General features: G+C 40.3%; 1 protein-coding gene across 1 annotated transcript in view; it reads right to left on the bottom strand.

The window, feature by feature from the left end:
* Positions 1–2,274: 2,274 nt before the first annotated feature.
* CDH8 (cadherin 8) overlaps positions 2,275–24,059 on the bottom strand; it is a 161,945-nt gene continuing 140,160 nt past the window's right edge. The window contains exons 11-12 of the mRNA XM_036390134.2: positions 6,720–6,971; positions 2,275–4,336 (exon numbers count right to left, since the gene is read on the bottom strand). Of these exons, the coding sequence (XP_036246027.1) occupies positions 3,843–4,336; positions 6,720–6,971 (746 nt within the window). The 3' untranslated portion in view covers positions 2,275–3,842. The remainder of the gene's footprint in view (positions 4,337–6,719; positions 6,972–24,059) is intronic.

The following is a 24,059-nucleotide window of genomic DNA, read 5'->3' as shown; positions in this document are numbered from 1 at the left end:
TAGATGTAACTGCATGGATGTAGGTAGAGCTGATTTATTTTTCTCTTTCTATTAAAATCAGCAGCTCCATCTCTAGCAGAGCTGTACAAATAGAGTTATTCCAAGCAGACTATTTTGCAGATATCCTGTCTGTTCTCCAGACTGAGAATTGTCACTGCTGTGCTGCCACAGAGCTGATGGGATTTGGAGTTGCCATAGTGTTAAATGTTTCTCCTGTGATCAGCAACTGCTGATTTAAATGGAAGTCTTGAGCCATTTTCTCTCCTCTGTGTTTCACAGTCATTTCAAAGTCATCATAGACAAAAAGGTGTAATGATACCAGGTAAAAAATGTATTTAGATGAGCTTGCTGTGATCTGATTTCAAGGTCAGAGCACACAAACAGCCTCTGCTTTCAGCTGCTGTAAAGGACAGGACACGCTGAGGACCTCCAGCCATCCGAGTTATATTTAATCAACATGTACACACATTCCCCTCACAGTGCTTTCATGTTGAAGAGCCTGAGCTGAATTTTGTGTCCTTAGAATGTGCACAGAATTCCAGCTCCCATGGGTGCCATGATTTACTTCAGTGGCTGTGACAAACAATGTGAGGCACAGCCAGGTGAAGGCAGGCCAGGATCGATGGGGCTCTAAGGCACTTGGCACTTGTAAAAGATTCTGAATATTTACTTCTCAAATTTATCAGTATTAATAATTCTAATTTAATGCATTTTCGTTGTCACTTGCAATGAGTCAGCTGCTAATTAAATGTTGTTGAAAAAGATGAATTACACGTTTACGTGCTTAAAAGGAGTGTTGCTAATATGTCTAAATCTAGATGTGAAATGTAGAACAGTATGATCTAATCCCCCTAAATACTGTTGTTATCCACAATAATTCTATGCTGAGTTAATTGTCAAAAAAGAAGAAGTACTGGAAAACTGAATGATTGACATTTAACCCTCTAACATGTATTGGTATAAATGTTATATTCAGATCACATGGAATTAGTTTGCAGAATTAATCATTTCCCTTCGTGGGGAGGCAATGACACAAGAAACAGCACATCTCCATTGACAGGTCAGAAATTCATTAATTCTTTTCCTCCCCTTTGCATTGTAGCTACTCCTGTTTAAAAGCTGCAGAAATGTCCAATTTTGAGCTCTGCCCAGCAGTAGTGACTCCCAGTCCTTTTTGACTGACAATGATGAGATTTCTGTCATGCTTTGCCTCTCCTACAGGACCAGTGATGGGATTTTTTCCTGGAAATCTTATTACTGAATGCACTGTCCTGGTCTCAGATGGAACTTTCAATCAGAACGGCAATCAGAAGGTTTTCCATTTGTGAGTTTTCCTACAAAAGAGCTCAGCTAAACTCTCCAGTGTAGCCTCTCACTCTCAGAGTGCCTTGCCCTGAACGCTGGGGTGGCCCCAGCCACTGCCATGATCCATGTTCACAGCACCTTCCCTGGCTCCCAGCACTGGGATGCACACAGAAACTGGCTCAGTTCCCAAGCCTTTTCCTGTTTAAGCTGCTGTTGGATCTGCCATAGCAGTTCAGAGCAGCCTGGCACCCAGAGCAAGTGATGAGTTAGAATGAGTTTGGTTTTTCTTGTGGTGAGTTACAGAAATACATTTGATTTCATTGAAATCTCCAGGATATCTCCTTTCCTACCGTCCTTTTCCTACCCCTTCACTGTTTAGTTCAGTGTTTTACCAAAAGTTTTAGATTCAGTTATTCAAAACTATTTTTGTTTTATTGCAGTGTAACTTAAATGTATTGGGTACATAATGAATTTCCATAAAATCTTTATAATATATATCAAAGGGGTATAAATGTATTAATTGCTCACAGACTACAGTCATTAAACCAAGCTGTGCTGCAGCTAAAGCAAAGTCAGTGTTACCATCTGAAATAAAGACAAAATTGGGGGTGATGTGTTAAGAATTCTTTGAAGAATAAGTGTTATTGAGGAGCTTTAAGTCAGTCGGTTGTTTTAACCAGCAATGCTTAGACAAAAATCATGTGAGGTTATTTTTCTGCGTGGTGCAGTGAATCAGACACTCATAACTCCTGTGCTCCCATCACTGTCAAAATTCTGCAATCGCTGTCAAAAATTGTTTCAAATATTCTCCTTTTTTTCTTTTTTTTTGGTTTTTATTTTGTCTGTATTCAACTAATAAATAAATGATTTGGAATAAAACTACATTCCTCAAAAAACTATGAAGTTATTCCAGCAGATTCATTTCTGCAGTGCCCAGGTAAACCTGAAAGAAAAGCAATAACAAGAAAAGTATTTATAAAAATATATTTCACAAAGTAGGAAACAATACAGGAGTTTCTCTGAATACAATACATGGAGTAAATAAACAAACAATAATATAGCTTCAAAACAAAGTAGAAAATTAAAATGATTTGCATGTAATACGTAGTTTTCTTATACAATTGCTACTTCTAAATGGCAAGTTTGCATTACAAATTGAGTATGCTTGCAGCTTCTAGTGTTCTTTCTCTGTGTGCAAGAGCCCTGGTGCATCACTATGAATATTATAGAAAAAAATGCTAATAACAGAAGCAGTAAAATTATGTACACACTGGTTCCTGCTCTAATACAGTGGAGAACTATAAGCATGTTTTTTTTACTGTACTGTGTTATGTGTGGATTTCTAAAAGTCTATAGTTTAAATATTCACATGAACCAGTTTACTTCCAGCTGTTTGTGCTTGTATTAAAAACACCAGGTACTAGATTTATGAAGAAGATATAAAACTGTCAAAAGTTTTCTCTGGCAATGTTTAATTCCTGCCAGCATTCTCTTAAAATTCAGCTACTGCAAATGGACAGGGAACTGCTTTAACCTGCAACAATTTGTCATTTTTCTTTTCAAAATGTACATGTATGAAACATTCATTATATATAGAAAAAAAAATTCTAACTGATATAATTTAGTTTTCTTCATAATCTTACTCTATAGATTATCAGTCTTAATAAATAAAAGCAGTAATGGACATCAATAAAATATTTATTTCAAAGATTAAACAAATAAATTCGATCTTTAGCAATAAAATCAGCAATTCTTTCATTTATGTAAGTCCATCCCATTTCACAGTTTTTTCTTTCAGAAGACGAAGCACAGGGTTGATCCTTCTTCTAGAAAAAAAGATCCTTTTGTGAGGCAAGGTTTTGCAGCCCTGCCTCTGAATCTCTACACATTAGTAGTATTTATTACCCATCACTGGAATGGATTAAGAACATGTGAATATTTTAAGGCTTGACACAATATTTAAAGATGATATTCAGTCTGTGGTGGCGTGGCCAACAATTACTGTATGTACAATGGATGGTCACTGCACAGTAGGAGCCAGTAGGAATTGGCAATGCTATTTCTGCTCAGCATTGCTAAGAAGACCAAGATATTGCTTTGAACATTTCTGTGGCGGGATCTTTGTTGGCAATGCAGAAACAAACCTTTAGCTTTACACATACTGGGCAGGAGCTACTGTTCAACAGCAAATCCCTGCAAGTCCATTTCCTAAGAGAGCACCAATTTCTTTTTTGTTCTTTTCAATTCACTGAAGATAATCAAAGATCCAAATCTCCATCTTCAGAGTGGTCAAGTGAATATCAAATATCCAAAGACTTCTAGACACTCCACATACTTTACTTCACACTCCACAAGACTTAACCTCCTAACATATACTTTTTTTTTTTGGTTCAACATTACAATGTAGTTGATTTTATAGATGACTGGCGCTAAACTTGCCTCTAAAACAAAAAGCCACATTAGTTTTAACTAACAGCAGTGGCCCTAGAATATTACATGATCATTAAGTCAACAGGGAAAAAGTTTGTAATCCACTGTCAAGTTTCTTTGTCACTTTCTCCAACTGAGTAAAGTTCTCCAAGTCTTTTAAAGCGAGGACCCCATTCACTGAGGTAGTCAAAATTCTGATCTGAGTCTGATGTGGAGGACTCCAAGGAGCTAAGGGAACCAGCTGCTGACCCCTTTCCTTCATAGCCATAAATCTGGATAGAGTCATATGGCGGAGCTGTGGGATCATTATCAGCTTCATGAAGCCTTACATTAATAAATTCATCAACATCAACACCATTAGGAACAGGTGCAAGACCTTGCCTGGGCATAAATTGAAGATCAGGCTTAATATCCTTACGAGGCAAAAATCCATTAATTCCATCTGGATTTTGCAAAGTTGCAATGTCAAAGGCTTCTGTGTCTTCCTCTCCACCTCCTTCGTCATCGTAGCGAATGATATTTTCCCTCACATCTTCATCATCTTTGATGATCAGAGGTTCATTCTTGTGTCTTCTTAGTGTCACAAACAGCACCACAATGACTGCAAAGAGAGCACCACAAGCTGATTAGGCAAAACATTTCCAACCCAAACACCACATGGTGAGTGCAGCTGGGGAAGGTGAGAGGTTGCTTTTTGTGGGATTGGGAGTAATAAGGGTGAAAAGTTGAAAGACCTATGACTTCAACCCCCTTCATGTGAAGGGAATTGGATCAGAAGCTCTGATTACTCATCTAGTCTTTGATTATCAGCTCATATTTACATCTGAAGCTCAATTTTATAGAAGCAATAAGATTTCCCATACTTCTAATTTCGAGCCTTGACTTTTCCCTTTGGAAGTGAAGTCAGGCTATCATTATTCACATAGTCTATAAAGAGCTACATAAGGGATGGTGTTTCAAATATTAGAGAGTGTTTTTCTGAAAACATAGCCCTAATGGGAGAAGGAAATCAGTGTTTTTCCTACCTTCTGCAAGAGACTCCTATTCTATAAGTAAAAAGAGAGTGAGAAAATAAGTGAGATAGAAAGAGCTCAGCTCAATTTCAGAATTGTGGACGCATAAAAAACTCTAGATGGGTTATGCTTGGTTTTGCAGTTTAATGCTTAAACCTCAGCATTCACTGATATACTGATGTAAATCTCAGTCACAAAGTGAAGCTGCAAAGTGCAGAAATAGAACTCTCCTTTCACTGTTCTCTCCTTCACTTGCTTGATGTTATATACAAATGTTGTATGTTTTATTAAAATATACCACAGTGCTTATCTTGTAAAGCTTTACTGTCTCTTGTGCCATTGCAATCCAGAGTAAACTCCTAATAGAAATATACAAATATAAATATATATATAATGGAAAGAAATAAAGCTATAAGAACTCATCCAAAGGAGGGAGCCCAGGCTGGGGACGGGCCTGCAGGGGCCACCCAAGGAGTGGCTGAGGGCGCTGGGCTGGGTCAGCTTCAGCAGAGGGGCTGAGGGCAGAGCTCCCTTCAGCAGAGGGGCTGTAGGAACCTTGTGCTGCTCTGGGCCATAGACAGCACCCAGGAATGCTGGAGCTGGGCAGAGTAGGTTCAGGCTGAGATCAGGGAAAGGTTCTGCTTCCCCCAGAGGTGCCGGCACTGCCCAGGCTCCCAGGGAATGGGCACAGCCCCAAGGCTGCCAGGGATGCACAGGGGGGATTGCTGGGGGGTCTGCAGGGACAGGAGCTGGGTCAATCCCTGTGGATCCCTACCAGCTCAGGACATTCTCTGATTCCACGATTCACACAAGTCTTAGAATATACCACAGATCCATTTCCCATCAGGTGTAGCCCACACTGTGTTCACCTTGCTGCTCAACACCCCCATGTGATTTTCAGTTTCCCATTCCACACCGGTTTATTCTGTAACTCTTGTGTGTGACTACTTCAGAACAGGACTTTGCTCTCTCTGCTTCTGTCCAGCTCTCAGGACATGAGAGTCCTATGGCCTGTGGCATTCACATTCTCTGAAAAAAATCCCTTTGCCCAGGATTTTTCTCCTGGAAAGCTGAGAGGCCTCAGAGAAAAGGAAAACAATTCTTATCTCATTTGCTTCTCCTGTGCTGTGCTCATGTGGAATGTGTTTGGAATTTGTTTACCCACAGGTGATTGTTTCATTGCATTCTGCTGAGTTGTTTTCACTCTTTGGCCAATCAGGGCCAAGCTGTCTCTGGAAAGAGTCAGGAGTTTTCATTATTATCTTTTTAGCATTTAGTGAGTATCCTTTCTGTATTCTTTAGCATAGTATAGTATTCTTTAATATAATATATTATAATAAAGTAATAAATTAGCCTTCTGAGAACATGGAGTCAGATTCATCATTCCTGCCTTTGTCGGGGCATTCCCTGCAAATCCAATAATTACTGCTACTGCACGTAGTGTTGGACTGGACTGTCCCTCCTCCTCTCTGAACTCCACATCTCCTCAGAGCTGGCAGAACTGGGGGATTTGTGACGTGGGCCGTACTGCAGGCCAGGCTGTGCTGTGGGCCGGGCCATACTGCAGGCCATGCCACGGGCCAGGCCATGCCATGGGCCGGATCGCAGGCTGTGCCATGGGCCGGGCTGTACCGTAGGCCATGCTGTGGGCCAGGCTGTGCTGTTGGCTGGGCCATACCACAGGCCGTGCCATGGGTCGTGTTGTACCGCAGGCCAGGCCGTGCTGAGGGCTGTACTGCAGGCCATGCTCTGCAGGCCAGGATGTGCCACGGGCCATGCCGCAGGCCGTGCCATCGGCTGGGCCATACTGCAGGCCATGCCATGCCATGGGCTGGGTTGTACTGCAGGCCATGCCACGGGCCAGGCCGTACCACAGGCCAGGCTGTGCCATGGGCCGTACCACTGGCTGTGCCACAGGCCAGGCTGTGCCATTGGCTGGGCCGTACCACAGACCGTGCCGCGAGCACTCACCGAGCAGCAGGATGATGCAGGCCAGGATGGCGATGAGGGCGCCCATGCTGAGCCCGATGGGCAGCACGTAGGCCTCGGCGTTGCAGGACTGCACGGTGCCGTCGCTGCTGCAGCCGCACACGCGGATGGTCAGCGTGCCCGTGCTGCTCATGGGCGGCGTGCCGCTGTCACTGATGACGATAGGCAGCAGGTACACCTCCTGCTTCTGCCGGCTGAAACCGCTGTGCTTGGCCAGGATGCTCAGGGTGTTATCTGCAAGGCAAAATCTCAAGCTGCATCAAGGGAAATCTAGGTTGGAAATTAGGAAAAAGTTTTTCACTGAAAGGGTGATAAAGTTCTGGAATGGCCTGCCTGGGAAGGTGGTGGAGTCACCATCCCTGAGTGTGTTAAAAAAAGCACTGGGTGCCATAGTTTAGTTGAGGTGTTGGGGCTGGGTTGGACTCGATGATCTTTAAGGTCTCTTCCAACTTAGTCATTCTGTGAAATCTGTGAAAATGGCAGCATCTCAGCACACAGCTCTTCCTCAGTGCCCTCAGGAACCTCAGCGCAAAGGTTCTGTGATCTCGTGCCAGCAGCACGTGGCACAGAAATGCCTCCCCTTTCTGTCCGGCTGCCTCAAGAAGTGCAATATATGCATTTTCTTGTGTGATAAGAAGATCATGATGCCTTATTTCTCCTCTGCATACAGCACTACAGATATCTTCCCATCATGATTCACCACTTTTGTTTCAAGTCACACAGTCATAAAAATCCAGCCAGTAAAACAAGAGAGAAACGAGATGTTAAAGAAACCCAGACTTAAAGCATATTCACCAATTAACACAAATCTTCCTTGCCTTACAACCACAAACTACACATTTTCCACTGCTATAAAAGATTTTTCCTTTTTATATAAAGACAAAAGAAAAGCTAAATGCATTAAAAGTTTTGGGCATAATTTTAAGAGATCTAAACATTTATTTGACCTCAATGAAGACAAGAGAGCAAACCAGGCTGTATCTCCCATGGAGGCAGACAGGAAATGAGTCTAGGACATCTTACCTCTGCACACATATGCAGAAAGTTAATTTTGGAAATATAAAGAGGCATCTGACTTCATGGCATCCTACACAGCCATAGAGTTACCCAGTGAAATCTCTCAGAGTCACTCAGTTCTCAGTTCACCAAATGAATACAAGTTGATTTTTATAAAGGTAATCATACAGATTTTAATTTGCATAGTTATAAAAATTACAGATTCTAGACAGTAATAAACACACACATATCAATAATCTTGTATGTGTCATAGTGCTCAGGTATAAACCATGATTCGTGGCATGTCAAATTTACAGAAAATTCTGATTTCTTTATATACGTAAATAATCTGTAACTTTTAACTGTTTTATTCTGTGGATTAAAATAGTTCAATATTAGGAATTATACTAACAGAGTGCATGTTGACTTGCACTAGTTTGCTGTTTGTGTTTTGTTTAAAAAAGTGATTCAGAGGAACAGAGAAGAGTAATGTGTGTGTGTGTGTTGCTGTGGAATCCAATGACAATTTAAAAATAAAGCTGCACTTCTTGTTTGGAAGAAGGAGTTGAGGTTCATTTTCCTGATGCATCATGAACAAAAGAAAGCCTCCTGATATTTTATGCTCTAAAATAGACACGTGCAATGCTAAATGTCATTGCATGGAGGGAAGGAAAACACTGGGAGTGCTCATATGACAATAGGCTTCTCCTGAAGATCAAGTCCCTTCCCACACAAACATTCTGTGATTCTATCATTTTCTATCCCTTCCACAGCAGAATCACCTACCAATCACATTTACTTGGCCTAGAGAGGTTCTTCCTATAATTTATATTGCAGATGATGTAAACATTTCAGCATTTTTCATAAATTTAGATTATGTAATACGTGAAGGTCAATCTGAAAATTAACTCCTTCATAAAACAGAATAAATATGGTCACTTTGCAGAACAAAAAGGATTCCTAATTTTTTTTTTCCACAGAAAACCTGAGGTTTTATCTATTCCAGTTGGAAACAGTCACATCAAAACTGATGGCACCCTGGAGCTAAATAAATAGTCTAGCTCTTCCTTGTGCCCTTTTTAAAATGAAAGGAAGCATATGTGTTTACTGAAGACAAATTTCAGGTATAAGCTCTTAAGAATTCTGACAACTCAAATAGGCCCAAAGTCCCTGATGACACCCTGTGCCACATGTGCCAGAGTGCTGCAGTGGAAAATCACGTGTGTTTGAAGCCAATAATTAACACACATTTGGAAGTGAACAAAGCCTGCACTTCTGCTTGGTTGGGTGTGCCAGAGGTGTTAACACATGTGTGCAAGTTAAACCACTTCCTTGTTCTCTGCAGGGAAAAAGGGAAAAGTTATTTTGGGAAAATGATCCTGTAGCTCAGTTTACCTGAATATGGGTGTGTAGAGCATTACCAAAGTAAGAGTGACTACATGATGTGCAAAAGTTCCTTTTTTGATGTGATAGCCTTCTTTTCCCCCTCAGCACCCCTCCCTGTTTTCAAATACTGGAAAATAAATTCACCTGTCTGCTGTCATTCTCCTGCAAAATTAAAAATATCCCAGCATAAGCAGCATCCTTAATCCTTTTGCTTTAACCTTTCAAAAGAGAAAATAACTATGTGGTGCTCCATTTCCAGCTCTTTCTTTGAGACAAATCCTACTCAGAGGTGTCACATCTGTAGTCATTTATTTGGAACTCCAGAGACTTTTACAGTTCTATAGCACAGTGCTCTAAAATCTGTACCGATACAGGCTGTTCCTTCCTGTGAACCTGCTGCAGTCCTTCTCTGCCCAAGCTGGAGCAAAGGATTGATTGCTGAGCCCAACAGCCCTGCACTTTACAGATATGCAAAAGAGGGAAGGCACCTGCTTTAGGAAGGAACTAAAAAAGAGAAGCTGCACTTGTTGGGAACAGCTTCAGATGCCTTCCGTCCTCCTGAGACACTCACTGCCATCCTGTCTGCTGCAGAAAATTCTAATAAGCCAAAACCAGAGCATAACCAAGTAAAAAAAGGAAGGATGTACTCCAAAGAGAAGGGGGCAGAAAAAGCGAGATGGGGGAGAGATGGAGAGTGAAGCTTTTCTGAGTGTAAGAAACCACCTGGTTTCTTGATTCTGGTTGGAATTGATAACCACCATGGTTATCAATTTGAGTTCAGAAGTAATGAGAGACAGCAAAAGAGATGCAAGGTATTTGGGATATTACTGTTAGTTAAGTGCAAAGAAAGTTGCAATGGTTGGTCAGAACTATTCAGAACAGATGTCAAACAAGGAGAAGAGAATAACTTTCTTTTCTTACAGATGACTTGTTTGGTTGGTTTTTGGTTTGCTTGGGGTTTTTTGTTGTTTGTTTGCTTGATTTTTGTAAGAAACCATGTTTGACTAAAAGTGAACATGTTATGCCTGGAAAGAAAAGAAACTGACGAGCAGAACATAAAAAAAGCAAAATGAAATGACCAAATTGTTTTGCCAATGGGTGGCAAGTCCTCCATTTGACTTAGGAATTTTGTTTAGCAATAAATTCTTTCCCCTTCATTGCTATGTCTTAAAATAAATATACCTTGGTGCTGGTGGAGATGTGGAAGAACAATGACTCCCTGGGTTGACATTTTAGTTGCTTCCTAGAACTTGAAGATAAATCCTGGCAGCTGATCAGCAATAAACTCAATTTGTCTGATTTGCTTTCTCCTTTCTGGACATTCCAGAAGGAGCCTCCTCCAGGACCAGCCTGGATGAATGAACTTGGCAGCAGGTGCTCAGCAGGAGAGGGGACAATCACATTCCCTTATCTTCCCAATTAACCCACTGATCCTTCACTACAGCACTGCTCAGGCTGTTTATTTATCCATGGTACTTTTAGCAAAACAAGGAAAAGCACATGCAGAAAAGCCCCAAAGCTCCTTGCTCACAGAGCTCTGAGCTGTCTGCCATAGGCACAGAACCACTGAGAATGTTCCTCCAGCTAGAGAGGCACATCCAGGAGGGGCCCTGACACTCTCCATCAGAATCAGTCTCCAGGAATTCTGCGCCCTTCTGTGGGGAAGGGCTGGAGAAGTTCATGGGAATGCCTGAGCCCTATGAAATCCCCTCTCCCTGGTGATGTGCCCACCACCCAGGATGGACCAGGAGCTGCATCCTGTCCTGCAGCCTTCAGGAACGGTGTAAAATCTTAATAACTCTCACAGCCTCAGTGTCAGGTCAGAGGAACACAGCTCTGGGCATGTACAACTACAGCTCAGAGCAGGAGCTCACTTCTACCTTTTTTACATATAAAAAAACCTGGTGGCTCAGCTCCCTGGCTGACTCTCAGACTCTGAAATTTACAAGCAGATTCTTGAAATAACCATGAAAGGGACTGTTTTGGGAATATCTCCCTCCCAGCTGGAACAAAGGATGACAATGCAGAAGGTCTTTAAAAGATGTCCAGTGTGGTTTCCAGACAAAGGTAGTTTGCATAACCACAGCAATTACCCCAGGGCCCAGTGCTTTCTGCACATTCCCCAGCTGTTCTCAAATCCTCCAGATCTCTTTTGAGGCTCAGGGATGAACGATTTTGAAAAAAAATGTAAATGCAATCATTTTAATACAAAGCTACTTCTGGATTTTCTGGACACCATTGACTTTAACAGCATCGACAGCAATCAGGATGTGAAATTAGCAGGCAGGAGTCAACTCCTTCATCTCCCACTTTGTGCAAGAATGTATCTTGCAATTTTAAGCCAGACAATAAAATAACAGAACAAAAGTAAAAATCAGAAGCAGTGAGTTTGCACTTAAGTGTCATTTTCTCTGCACACTTTATTGCAATTCTTTAATTCCCTTGCAGTCTCTCATATGCTGAGATCAGTGGAGTTCCCTGCTGTGCCACCTAACACCTACAGAATTCTGCCTTTCTTTTTTTATCCCTTTTATAATGTCCTCAGAAAGATCAAATAATTAATGGTATTGAGGACTTTGTGGTAGAAGTTGTTATCTATGCTGGATATATTACTTATGTGAAGAAGGAATTTTAATTGGAAACTCTGCAGCTGGAAACAGCAGAATGACAGAAATATACATTTCTTCCTGTTTATTAGACCTATCATTCTGTGTACATTTTAAAATCTGAGATTCTCTGTAAAATAGAGTCACAAGTAGAAGAGCAGCAGGAATATCCTTACTGTGATACTCCCTGCTTTTTCTGATAAGGGAAAGATAGAGACAGCTCATTCATCTCCAATCTCTCTTCAAAAGTAGCATCTATTCTTAAATAAAACCCCAAACTAGAAATAACCAAGCAATTGAATTATTATCATCAAGGTTTCAGTGGAAACTAGCAAAATACAGGCAGAAAACCAGAGCACATGACATTTGAAGGAATGTGAGCTCTAGAACACTCAGCAACCAGCTGCAAAGGCACTAGAAAAGAACATTCAAGAGAGTGCTGATGCCATTTCAGCTTTGTATAACCATTAATAACCATAATTAAAATGCATGTGCATCTTCTAATAGTTAATATTCACTAGTGGAAACCTAACAATGTCAAACACAGATTTTAAAAAGATCATTTCAAAATTTGGTATTTTTGTTTTTCTTCAGAATTCAAACTTAATTACAGAGAAATGGTGGATGATAGGAAGATTCCAATTCCCTTTTTAGAGCCTGAGAATAAAACTGTCAAGAGACACAGAGGTGTCTCAAATAGGCATTGTATAAGTCACCCTAATCATTATTCTTTTTGAATATTTTTTCAGTCATACTTACTTTCTACGAAAAGATTTACAAACACCACCTTTTTAAATTGGTAGCATTTCACTGCAGGAAAAACCCAGTGACTGCAGCCCAGACAAGTCACTGCCCACAGTCCCACGTGTGTTAATTCTCTTGTTTTGAAATTCCTCTCTTTTCCTTTGCAATTACAAAATCCCTAGGAAAGAATAGTCCTGATGTCCTTTCTGAATGACCACAAGAACAGAAGTGACAACTCCAAGCACACCCTCATCCATGCTCACCTTTTAAAAAGCCACTGCTCACAAACAGGCCCTGAGCTGAAAAACTGATTTATGTGTCTCAAGCTCCACTTTAGTACAAGTTGGAAGCATCAGTTTCCTGCTTCCAAAAGAATGAAATTAATATGCTTTATGAGAAACCCATGTAAGGCAGATTTTTTTTATTTTTCTGCCTTAGGCTGAAACACATTTTAAAGGAATATTTGATTAAAAGGGTACAATTATAAGTTTGTATGTTATAAATTTGGCAATAGTTAGTAGCTAAAAAAAAAACCCTATTTTTACATTAGAACTGCTATCACAATTTTGTTTCATGATTAAACTTAGTGTTTTCAGCATGGCTGTATTTATAAAAAATACATTTTTATGATAGCATATATATATATATGTATATTAATATATCTATATATACAACTGTGTCATGTATTTTTACAGCTGTATCAGGCCTTCCTTGATGACTGTCTCAAACAAAATCCTGTTGAGCTGCAGTTTACAAGAAAAAAGACCCCACCCTCTTTGTGGTAAAGACATAAATATTCAAATATTCTATTCAAACAGAAGGCTTACAAAATCATCTGAACAAAAAGAGATTTTTTTTTACAGTATATTTTTGCTGATTTTTGATGGCCAAACCATATGGGCACTGAAGCCTCCACAGGTATTCCAAACTGACCTGCTTTTCACAAATGTCAATAATTCGTGATGTGTTCAAAAAAGCAGATTAATGATTGCTATCAAATTTGATGGCAGACATCAGGGTCAGAAGAAAAAACTTTTTGTCATAAAAATTCAGCTGATTGATCAAATTCTCTTTCCTGCCCCATAGCAAGTTGCATTCCATACTGGCATATTTAATGGCAATTCACAAAGCATTCCTATGACAAATTAACAAACACTTGAATGATTTTGGGTTTTTTATAGACCTGAACTTTCTGCAATCTCCCTTAAAACACCAATAAGAACACAGGGAAAGAAAAAAGTATTTAGTGTGAGAAAATGTATTGGTAGAAGAATAATTGGAAAATGTCATATATTTTGTATCTTTGATTATTTTCTCCTCTTTACCAGTTGGCTTAAATAATAACAGTTTATGCCAGAACTGAGCAGCTGAATCAACTAATGAATAAAAAAACCTAAACACATTTCCATGTAGTCCTTTGCAGAAATAAAAAGTACTGCTGGGAGTTTTGAATCATGAGCAAAGTAATATTTAATCGTGTATACATCATTCTCATATGTTAAAATTTCTTGGAAAGGGGAATAATTATGTTAGTGCTGCTGTGTAATACAGAACTTGTAGTAAATAAATTCTTGACAGAAGGGGAAAAAAAAAAGCCAGACAAATTAACAGCAAAGTGATGATGAATAAGCATTTCCTCCTACCTTTTTCCTTTGAAAATGTGAACTTTAGATAATAGTCTGTATAATTTCTAGTTCTATTCCTTTGGAAAAGTCTGAACTTTAGATAATTGTCTCTTAAGTATTCTAAAACTTTCCTTTGACCTTTAGGCCAGCAGAGCTATAATCAAACATAACTATATGGTCCCTTGCAGTCTAGCAGCAACTCCTGTATTTTGTACTTTGGTTTTTTAACTCATTGAAGAAAGGACAGAAAATCCTGGCTGAAGAAATAATGATGTAGAACACATTGAGTCTGAAATAATACCAGGTTTTTTGTTACTGGAGTAGAGAAATAATTAGGAGATGGTACCTCTCTTTCTCTTTTCAATTTACAGACACACAGAGCAAGTCAAAGCAGGAAATTTTGGGTTCTGGATTTCTTTAAGTTCCACCTTGTCTGAACTGCACCCAGCATATCTGACTGAACCTCACTCACTCTGGTTTGTCTGTTCATCTCTTCCAAACCCCTTGAGAGGAATAGTGGATTTGTCTTTACAAACAAGCTGTGGGTCTGCTGGGAGATAAAACCAGCACTGGGAGATAAAAGAAACAATGGGAAGGATTCCACTGATTGATGAATGGAAAAAGATACTTGCTTTTACAAATAAACTTTAGGTTTGCTGATAAATTAAATTAGACGTTAAAAGATGAAAGAAACAATGGGGAAGAAAAACTCCTGAATTCCATAAGAATTAAAAATTATAAGGGAGGGTTCTACATTAGAGGGAAATCTTTGGTATCAGGTGTATCAGGAAGTCTGAACCTCTCAAGTACCTCAGCCAAGAGGGAAAGAGAGAAGGGAAATGTGGCTGGAATTGGGATAAAAAGGGAGGCTGCATCCTCCAAAAATTGGAGAGACCCCAGGGCAATGCCCCATGGCCTCTCCCTGTATTCAAGTAAAGAAAAAGGACTCCTCTGTCTCCTTTTTGGACATAAACCTCTGGTGTTTGTGGATTAATTTTCTTAGCACCCTGCTGCCACTTGGCTTGGCACTCCTATAATGGGAAGCAAAGCCAGGCCAGTGAGGGTGTGAGATGAGCTGAACCAGCCCTGGCTTTTGCCCCTCCTGTTTCTCTCCTGCATGCCAGCAGGCAGTCACCAAGCTGGTTACCAATAATGCCACTGCTGTGACATGTTTGCTCCATTCAGATCACATCACTGCATGGCACGTGCATTGAATGGTACATCTGTAAAGTGTAAGAATGAATGCAGGTTGCCAAGCTCTGGTTTAGAAAAAGAGATGAAATGGCTGTCAAATGTGCTCAGCATTAAAAATACATTATTAACACAGCAATTTGCATAAACTGATGGATCATTTTTGAAATCTACATATTCTAGTTAATTTTATTCTGTTGTTATTTTAACCAAAAAGTTTCAGAAAGTGATAGGGTGTTTTACAGCACTTTGATAAAATAATGCCTATATTTTGCATTTGAACCAAAAACTTTCCAGTACTATATTACCAGATTCCAACAAAAATACTGCAAGGATAAATAAAAAAGCCAAGATATCCCAAGGCTGTGCCATCTGCTTTTCTTTGGAGGGATAATGGATTCTCAATCTTTCTATGAATACCTACTTAACAAATGCAGTGAGGGAGGAGAAGTTGGTGGCAGACAGGGATCTGAGCCCCTCAGGCCACAGTGACAGGTACAGCTTTAAACATTACCCTGACTGCTGTTCTCTTCTGTGTAGAGCTTAATCTCCACCAGGTTCAATGAAATTCAGAAATTCAGTGCAATTCAGGTGATGGAAAAGTTCCAAGAATTCCCAGCCATGTTCTTCACCTTCCTCCAATTCTTACATCAGTGACTTCCAGGTCTGCCAAAGTTCGCAGACCTGGGGACTATGAAGACAATCATGGATGTTTGAAGTGAATCTTTCTTTCTACAAAACTCTGAATATCACAGTATAAACCACTAAACTTAAGTAGGGATCTTTGGGGTCTTAGATGTGATGTGTTCTTCCCATTTAAGTAATTTAACATCCACTTCTCCATGCCACGATTATCACCTTTTCCATTCCAATTCTGTGCTGAATGTACACAGGGGCTTGGTAGGGATTTAAAGCAATTTACCAGTAAATCATACACCAGCCCTTAAAAACTAAATCTGTAATCACACCTATCAACCATATTGAAGTTTTGTTGCAAAGGTAAAAGCCAAATTCCAGCCTTACTAGTGTACTTCTATTATGCCACTTACTTTTTACATAACGTCCACTTTGAAATACAGCAGCAGAAAGCAACCAGCAGACTATAAAACCAGCAACCAGTATTTATTGGAATGCTGCCTTTTTGTACTGGTGTAATAAAGGTCTTGTCAGCACTTCCATTACAAAATGCCAATTTTCAGAGGTTTATAACTCTGACATAACAACTTCCTATGAAAAGAAATTTAGACTCTCTGCCAAAGAGCATTGAAACTTCAATACAGCTTACGTTGGTCAGGGCATTTTAAGTCAGAAAATAAATTAAAAACAATTCTGACTTAACATTTTCTTGAGCTGGTGCCACTGAAGGAAAAAAATGTGGCTTTGATAGTAAAAAGTGCCAGATCCTGCAGTTCTTATACACGCAGAACTCCCTTGAAGTTCCCTGAGAACAATTTCTGTGAGAGCCCTGAAAGGAGTGCCATTATACATTTTTGTAAATGTCATCAAGAGTTATATTAGCTTTTTGTAATTTGAAAGACTGAAATGTTATGGTGTAACATTGCCCCTGGGCACACAGGCAGCATGATAATGACTTTGGGAAGACATTCTGATATGCAGATTACATATAACAATAACAATTTGTTATCATCAGACCATTAATGGCAGTAATTCAGGCTTCTGCTTCACACCCAAAGGATTCACACATGCCCTATTACAGGCACACCTCTAACAGAGGATGTCATTCCCATGGGGAAAACTCATGGCCTTTTTAAATGCAGGGAAGAGCAAAAGGCATCCAGAGAAGGGATTCCAGTGAGTGAAAAAAAAACATTTATAGAGTGGAATAGTTTGAAAAAAATTTCAAATGAAGCATCCCAGATACTCTTTGGAATGTTTCTGGACAGCATGCAAACATTACAAGGAAAAAACCTGGAATAGCCACAAGTTCCAGACTGGAATACACAGCTGGATCATGGAGAAGCACAGCAGGAGCACACACACATCTGAATTTAGATTCCAAGGCCTGGACATACTGCAAGACCCTGCTTTTGCTCTGTACAGGGTGGGACACAACACAGAACTTGGAAAGAAGCAGCCAGGGAAAGATGTCAGCACTTGAACTCTGCCTCACCACAGAGATGTTACAAAGTCAGTGCTAATATGGGTGAATATTATGACTATATATGTTAATATATTAGAATATAATGAATATGTATGTTCATATATTATAAATATATGAAACCACAGCACCAGTTCAGAAGTTGTTCAGAGTTCTCATGGAATCACAGGTTGAGTGAGGTTGGAAGGGACCTCCAGAGGTCACCTGATCCAACCCTGCTCACCGCAGCTGCCCAGAGCCCAGGACCTTGTCCAGCTGCCTTCTGAATATCTCCAAAGATGGGAGTTCTAAAAATGGTCAAACGTTTGTGTTCACAATTGAAATATAACTGTGACAAAAGAAAAGACATCTTATTCAGTGTTTCTTTTCATCCCATGAAGAGAAGTTATGAGGTATAAATATATAAAGAATCTGTAAGCCAAGAGAACAACTTGCAAATGGTTCCCTGTTGTCTTCTAATTTGTCATGAAGAGTCTGAAAAAGTACAAGTGAAGTGTTTAGGCAGAAGCTGCAGTAAAAATACAAAGCATGATCACATAAAAATATTAGAAGAGATGGGGATTCTACTGGCAGAGGAAAATACATCTCATTATGCCAAAAAAACCTCTGTGATCACGCAGAAAAAACATATAAAGTTTAAAAAATATAAAAAGGTGAGCAGAAAAAACCCAGTAGATACTTTGAGAAAGTTATGTTTCCTTACCAGGGAAAAAAAATTATGAAAAATAATTTGAGTTTAGAAAAAGCTATGGTCTATATATGAATTTTTGAAGCAAGTGGTTCTGCTAGACAGACTGTATTAGAACTCTATAAAGTTTTTAGCAAACACATCTTTTGATCTTGCCTGTCAGCACAAAAAAGGCACAAAACAAGAAAAAGTTGATTTGTTAGGATTCTTTTTTCTCTTTAAAAATAGAAAATATTAGTGTAAAGAAGCCATAAAGATGATACAGAAGGAGATGTCAGGGGTAAAACTGAGTCTCAACTACCTCCCATTGTATTCAGTATTGCAGCTTATATCAAAGCTGCCAGCTGCCATCAGACTGGGCTCCACCATCTCCTCCCCTGACAATTCCTCATATTTCCTGTCTGGGACTTCCAGAAGAATCCAAAATACCCCTCCCTTAGAGCACTCCTGAAACTCTCAGCCTTTACCAGCCCCACTGCTCACAGCTCTGCAGTGTTTGCACAGCACAATGGCAGTACAGTGATTAAATGCTTTATCCAAATTCATAGATGAAAGCCATAGCCAAGCTAAACAGAAATGTTCCAAACTCCTGAACAATTCCTCAATCAAAAATCCATCACTCCTGTAGAGTGCTCTGAGATCACAAGGTCTTAATCTCTGTTGGGGGAGCACTGCATGGTTTACAGGAGGGTCACAGGTAATGGATGAAAAGGTTATAGAAAGTGACAGGACCCAGCTAAGCAAGGTTAGGGAGCAACAAGTTGGAAAAGCCTACACGAATTAGTTTTATTTTGTATTATTTCCAACAAGCTCTCTTTTAGCTTCAGTTTTAGGTTAGACTGAATGAGAGTTTCATAAAGCAAGAAAGCCAGAAAGTTTTATGAAAGTGATGTGAAATTGTTATGTCATTAAAGAGAAGAAAATATTCAGTGTTCATGTTCAAACAGCCCCATATTCTTAGAACAGAGCAGAAAACTTTCATCAGCATTCAGAGATTACTGTTGGTGCTCCTTTTAAGGTTTATGATGTCAACACCAAACTCTACTCAAAACTCGATCACAAGGACTTCACTTCTGATTTAGCTCTTAAGAGTCAGATTATTAAAAATCCCAACCCTACAAAGTTACAATTACTGTTGAGGCATGACCCCAGTCCTGAGGCTACAGCCAGAGTGGAGTTTGCTAGTCTGAGCCCAGGGTTAGTCAGGCCAGGCCGGGGGCTCAGCCTTTGCTCTCTGAACACGGGCACAGAGCTCCCACTGCTTCCCTGATTCCCACATCCCTCAGTTACCTTTGGAGGACCCCACGAGCTCCTCCTCTCCAGTGCCATCAAGCAGACATCTGGTCCTTTTCTTCAAGTTCTATTTATCTCTCCCTAACAAGCTGCCTTATTATCTCACTTCAAACAGGGGCCCATCTTCACTCCCTCTCTAATCAGTGCTGATTACCAAGTGTGCACATCCTATCATTTTAGGATATGCAAACTCTCTCCCCAGACTAGACAGGTCAACTGATGCATTTCATTTCTTCGCTGTGTTTGGCTCAGTGTGTAAGATCTTTCTGTTCAGTCAAATCATGTATTCTACCTCTTCCCTGCCCTCTGAATGCACTGCCTTCTAGGCAGATTTATTATATAAATATTACATGCTAATAATTACATAAATATGTAGCTAATTACTGGCTGCTTGCCAAATAAAGTACGTCCTAATTAGACAGAATTAAATGTAGACCAACAAAGTGACATATTTTACAACAAGATCACCCATAAAAAATTACAAAATCAGGAGTTGATGGGAAAATAACCTAAGTGGTGCAAAGCCCCCCCTCCAAAAAAAAAGAAAGTTTTGTCTCCCTTATTCTCTAAAGGCCAATGTTGGAAGCTGTAGCAAAAAAATCATTTAAAATACAACCAGTTCTTAAACAGTCACCTCCTCAAAATGAGTAAGGAGGAGATAAAAGAGTATGTAAAATGTAAAATATAAACTTATTTGAGCACCCCAGACAGGTTCAGGAAAATGCAGAGACACAGAATTCACGTAATAATCAATGTTGTGGTCACCCTGCAGGAGCAATGGCTGTGATTCCAACAGTAACTCCTTTCCTGTGTAAAACACTTGTTGTTGGTTCAAAACACGATACAAATTAGAACATGATCTGAGCCTTTTAAACTCACATTATAATGTCAGCTGTGTAATAATTAATCAGATAAGCCTTAAGGCTAAGTGTGAAAAATCAACACCTTCTATTTCTAATGGAGCATCCACGTGCAAATAGTCTGATATAATGGCAAAAGGAGATTTTTATTAATCAAAGGAAAAAGTAACAGTTAAGAGGTGATGATTCCTGCTTAAATTTTTTTCACTTTTAGCCTGTTTATTCTTCCTCTAGTAGAACAGTGTTGGTGGTCTTTTAATCTTTACTGCAACTGAAAGTTTAAAATGAGACTCCTATCTAGTTTCTCATTAATTGACAAAAGTGCAATTAGAGCAACTACTAAAGTAATTCCTCCTCAAGAGTCTGCATTTAGGATACGATAAAACAAAGAGCTATTCCATAATGAGAGCAAGCAATAAATTTACAAAGAGGGAGGGAGAGAAGGGAAAAAGAAAGAAGGAAAAGAAAGGAAAGGGGAAGGGGAAGGGAAGGGAAGGGATCAGGTACTTAGGGATAAAATCCAAATAGTCAAACCAAAACAAAAGGTTACCATGAGGTGAACACACAAGAACTTCTTAGATGCAATATGACTCTGCTGGGTAATATATTGAGGTGATGATGGGGCAGAGGTTCTACCAGAACCTTTAGCCTCAGTACATCATTCCTCCTACTCAGAATTAAACCCATTTCCAGGAAATCAAACACAGTCAGTGCAAATGCCCATGAACATTTCCACCACAGAAATTGTTTTTTGCAGAAAACTTAGAGGAATCAGATGTACCCATCAAGCCAGAAGTGGTACTTGGAAATCTCTGAAATCTTTCAGAAGGTAGCTGATTAAAAATCTGGAAATTTATCTCCAAATACTATATATTCACTAGCTATAAATACTACTATGAAATACTTCTAAAGTCCTAGAATATCATAATCATGGGTGCTGTGAGTTTTTAAGGAGTCATGTTAGGGCACTTAGGGAAGCTTTGATTCAAGGCTGGTGGAGCAATGTTTCACAGAAGCCCAGGATGGGTGAGGCTGGAGGGGCTGCTCTGGTGGCACCTCCCTGCTCCAGCAGGGCCATCCCAGAGCCCAGGGCACAGCAGTGTGTCCGTGTGGCTCTGCAATGTCCCCAGGCAGGAGCCTGCACAGCCTCTGTGCACCACCTGCTCAGGGCTGGCACTGCCCAGGGCAGGAGCTCTGGGCATGGGCAGGGGCAGCTCCTGGGCTCAGGCCCTGCCCGTTGATGGATTCCAAGGAGCTGGTACTGCAGATCTTACTGCTGTTGGTGTAGAAGTTCTGCACTCAGTAAGAACACCACCCTACTGCCTAAGCAGTTCAGTCTTGAGATCTTGATTTAATGTCTATTTTCCCATTATGTGTCTGAAATTAGGTAACACTTAATTTGTTCTTCTCTGCTGTTTCTTTCATCCATGTTCCATGTTATTACTAAACCAGACAGATTTTCAAGCTAACTTACTGACCAAATTCTTTTGCTCTCTTGTTTTGTTTTCACAACCTTTTATCCCTTACTCACTCTTCTTTAGATTCATTATGAAATTAATGCAATAAGCTGGAAAAGAGAGCTAAGGACGTTACACTACTGAGCTTGATGAAACTCCTACAGCAGGAAAATTCACAGCTGTCCAATCCATTCCCTCATCATGAGTAAGCACTGTCGTGCATATGGTGCACAACACTGACCTCAGATCTTTTTCACTCAGATTGCATCTGGTTCTCAATTAGTTTGATTTATAAAATGAAACATAATTGACGTCTTGGCAACATTCTGTTGCTAGCAGCACAAATAATAAATTAAGAATGAGTGAAGTAAAAGTCTCTTTAGTCATGTATGCATAATGGCAGGCTGCATGTATTTGGGATTAGCTGGGTCTCGTCACCCCCATTGGAAGCTGTTTGGGGCTGGGTCATGTTTGCACTAATGCTCTGCAATAACTCTGTAATTGTGGTTGGTTCAAATGACCAAAAAAAAGCAATCTCTGAAAGGATGGGATGCTGTGGGAATCAGTCTGATTTTCCAATGTGCATATACAACTCCTCTGTAGCTGTCTGAAAGTTTGCATTTGGGAGGCTTGGAAAGAAGTTGTTACCACAGAGCTGAACTGAACCAGGAGGGAAAGGTTAAACAGCATTTGGAACAGCAGCTCCCAGGAAACACTTTGCCAGGGCAAAACTGTGAGAAGTACAGACATGCTGGGGAGCACAGCAGGTCTGAAGAGGAGCTGGAGATGCCTGCAAGAGGACAATCAGCTTACCAGATGGCCCCCTCCTTGCTGGTTCATCCATCAGCTTGGCCTGTCCAGTCCAGTGAAGACTTGATGGATCACCTCTGGCTTAGGGCGAGGAGAGAGGGAATCTGTCTGGAGTCCTGCATCCTGAATACAGGAGAGGAGTGAATAAGGATTCAGGTGGACAGAACAGACAGAAGGGTCACAGGGTGGAGGAGCTGGCAGCTGAGTTAGCCTCTGAAGAGTTGATCCTAGTTCTCTGTTTCTGCTGTGTGCACCAAGAAGGTGCACATTGCACATTTAGCCTATTGAAGTGGTGAAAAGCACATAACCATTGTAAGAAGCTTAAATCACCCAGACAGGGATGAAAAGTGTTTGCAGAAGAACTGCACTGACTCTTCACCTGGTTTGTGGTTCTAATCAGAAAGGAGTCTGGAAAGAGCAGTGATCTGCATGCAAGAAGAAAGCTGGGAAAGACAGCAGAAGCAGGTGTCAGTGAAGGACAAAGGATTGGAGTGGAAAAATGCTGGCTTCCCATCTACGGTAATGCAATCACTTCAGAAAACAACACCACAGCCATCCCTGCCAGGGAAGTTGTTTCAAATCTCACTCAACTGATAGTCAACATCAAGGAAAAACAGAACTTGAGGGAATAACAGAACACAGCTGATAGTGATTATAGTAAAGAAAGAAGGGAGAAAGGAAGCAGAAAGTTATCAGCAGAAAGACACTGAGAATATTGGCACCAGCATTCTCAGTTAGGTGGGACTAACACTGCAGTACCAGGGAAAAGTGCAGCCTTGCTAGGAATAGTAGACAGGAGTCAGATATATCACTTCAACTGCAATGTAAAATCAGTGAAAATGGAAATTCATCCACTGCCTGGCAAGACAGAACCTCTGAGCACTACTGGAATGTATTGGGGTCCTTGGGAATATTATTATAACCTTGGAATTCTACCAAGTCCTCTAGAATTTGAGAATAATCTAAAGATGTATAACACTGATTTCCTCCTCACATAGCTCATCACTTGTCACTGAAAAAGGGCTCCTCTCTTTCAGTTCTTAGGCACAGTCCTACTTCACAGGATGACATTACATCTTAGAATTGTCAGATATGCAAATAAGAAAACTGATTACTTTTCTCACAAAGGATGATCTAGCATGTTTTCTGATCCAAAGCACTTTCAGGCAGGTGAATTGTCTTAGGACCAAGGGTAAAGGAACCTGAGTATAATAAATAAAGAACTGCATGAATTATTTCAGGGACTTGCCACTTGCCCCCCAGTGCACAAACACTCACTCCAGCAAAGCTGTTTGCACTGGCTGAACGTCACTTTTTGCATATTAACAGAGTGGAAGCTTGAATCAGTCCTGTCCTTTCCATGTGAGGGAGTGTGGCACCTCAGTGTCCCCAGGTCCCCTCCCAGCCCCACTGTGATCCTGACACAATTTCCAGCAGCAGAGCAAAAGCACACCAGACACATAATTCATGAAAGGGGGCTCAGCAGCTTAGGATAACTTGCAGGCCATCAGTAGACTGTGTTACTTCAGGCCTGTAAATCACATTTT

This window comes from Molothrus ater, chromosome 12 (assembly GCF_012460135.2).
Source record: "Molothrus ater isolate BHLD 08-10-18 breed brown headed cowbird chromosome 12, BPBGC_Mater_1.1, whole genome shotgun sequence".
NCBI classification, from domain to species: Eukaryota; Metazoa; Chordata; class Aves; order Passeriformes; family Icteridae; genus Molothrus; species Molothrus ater.
This window is presented reverse-complemented; position numbering and strand designations above follow the sequence as displayed.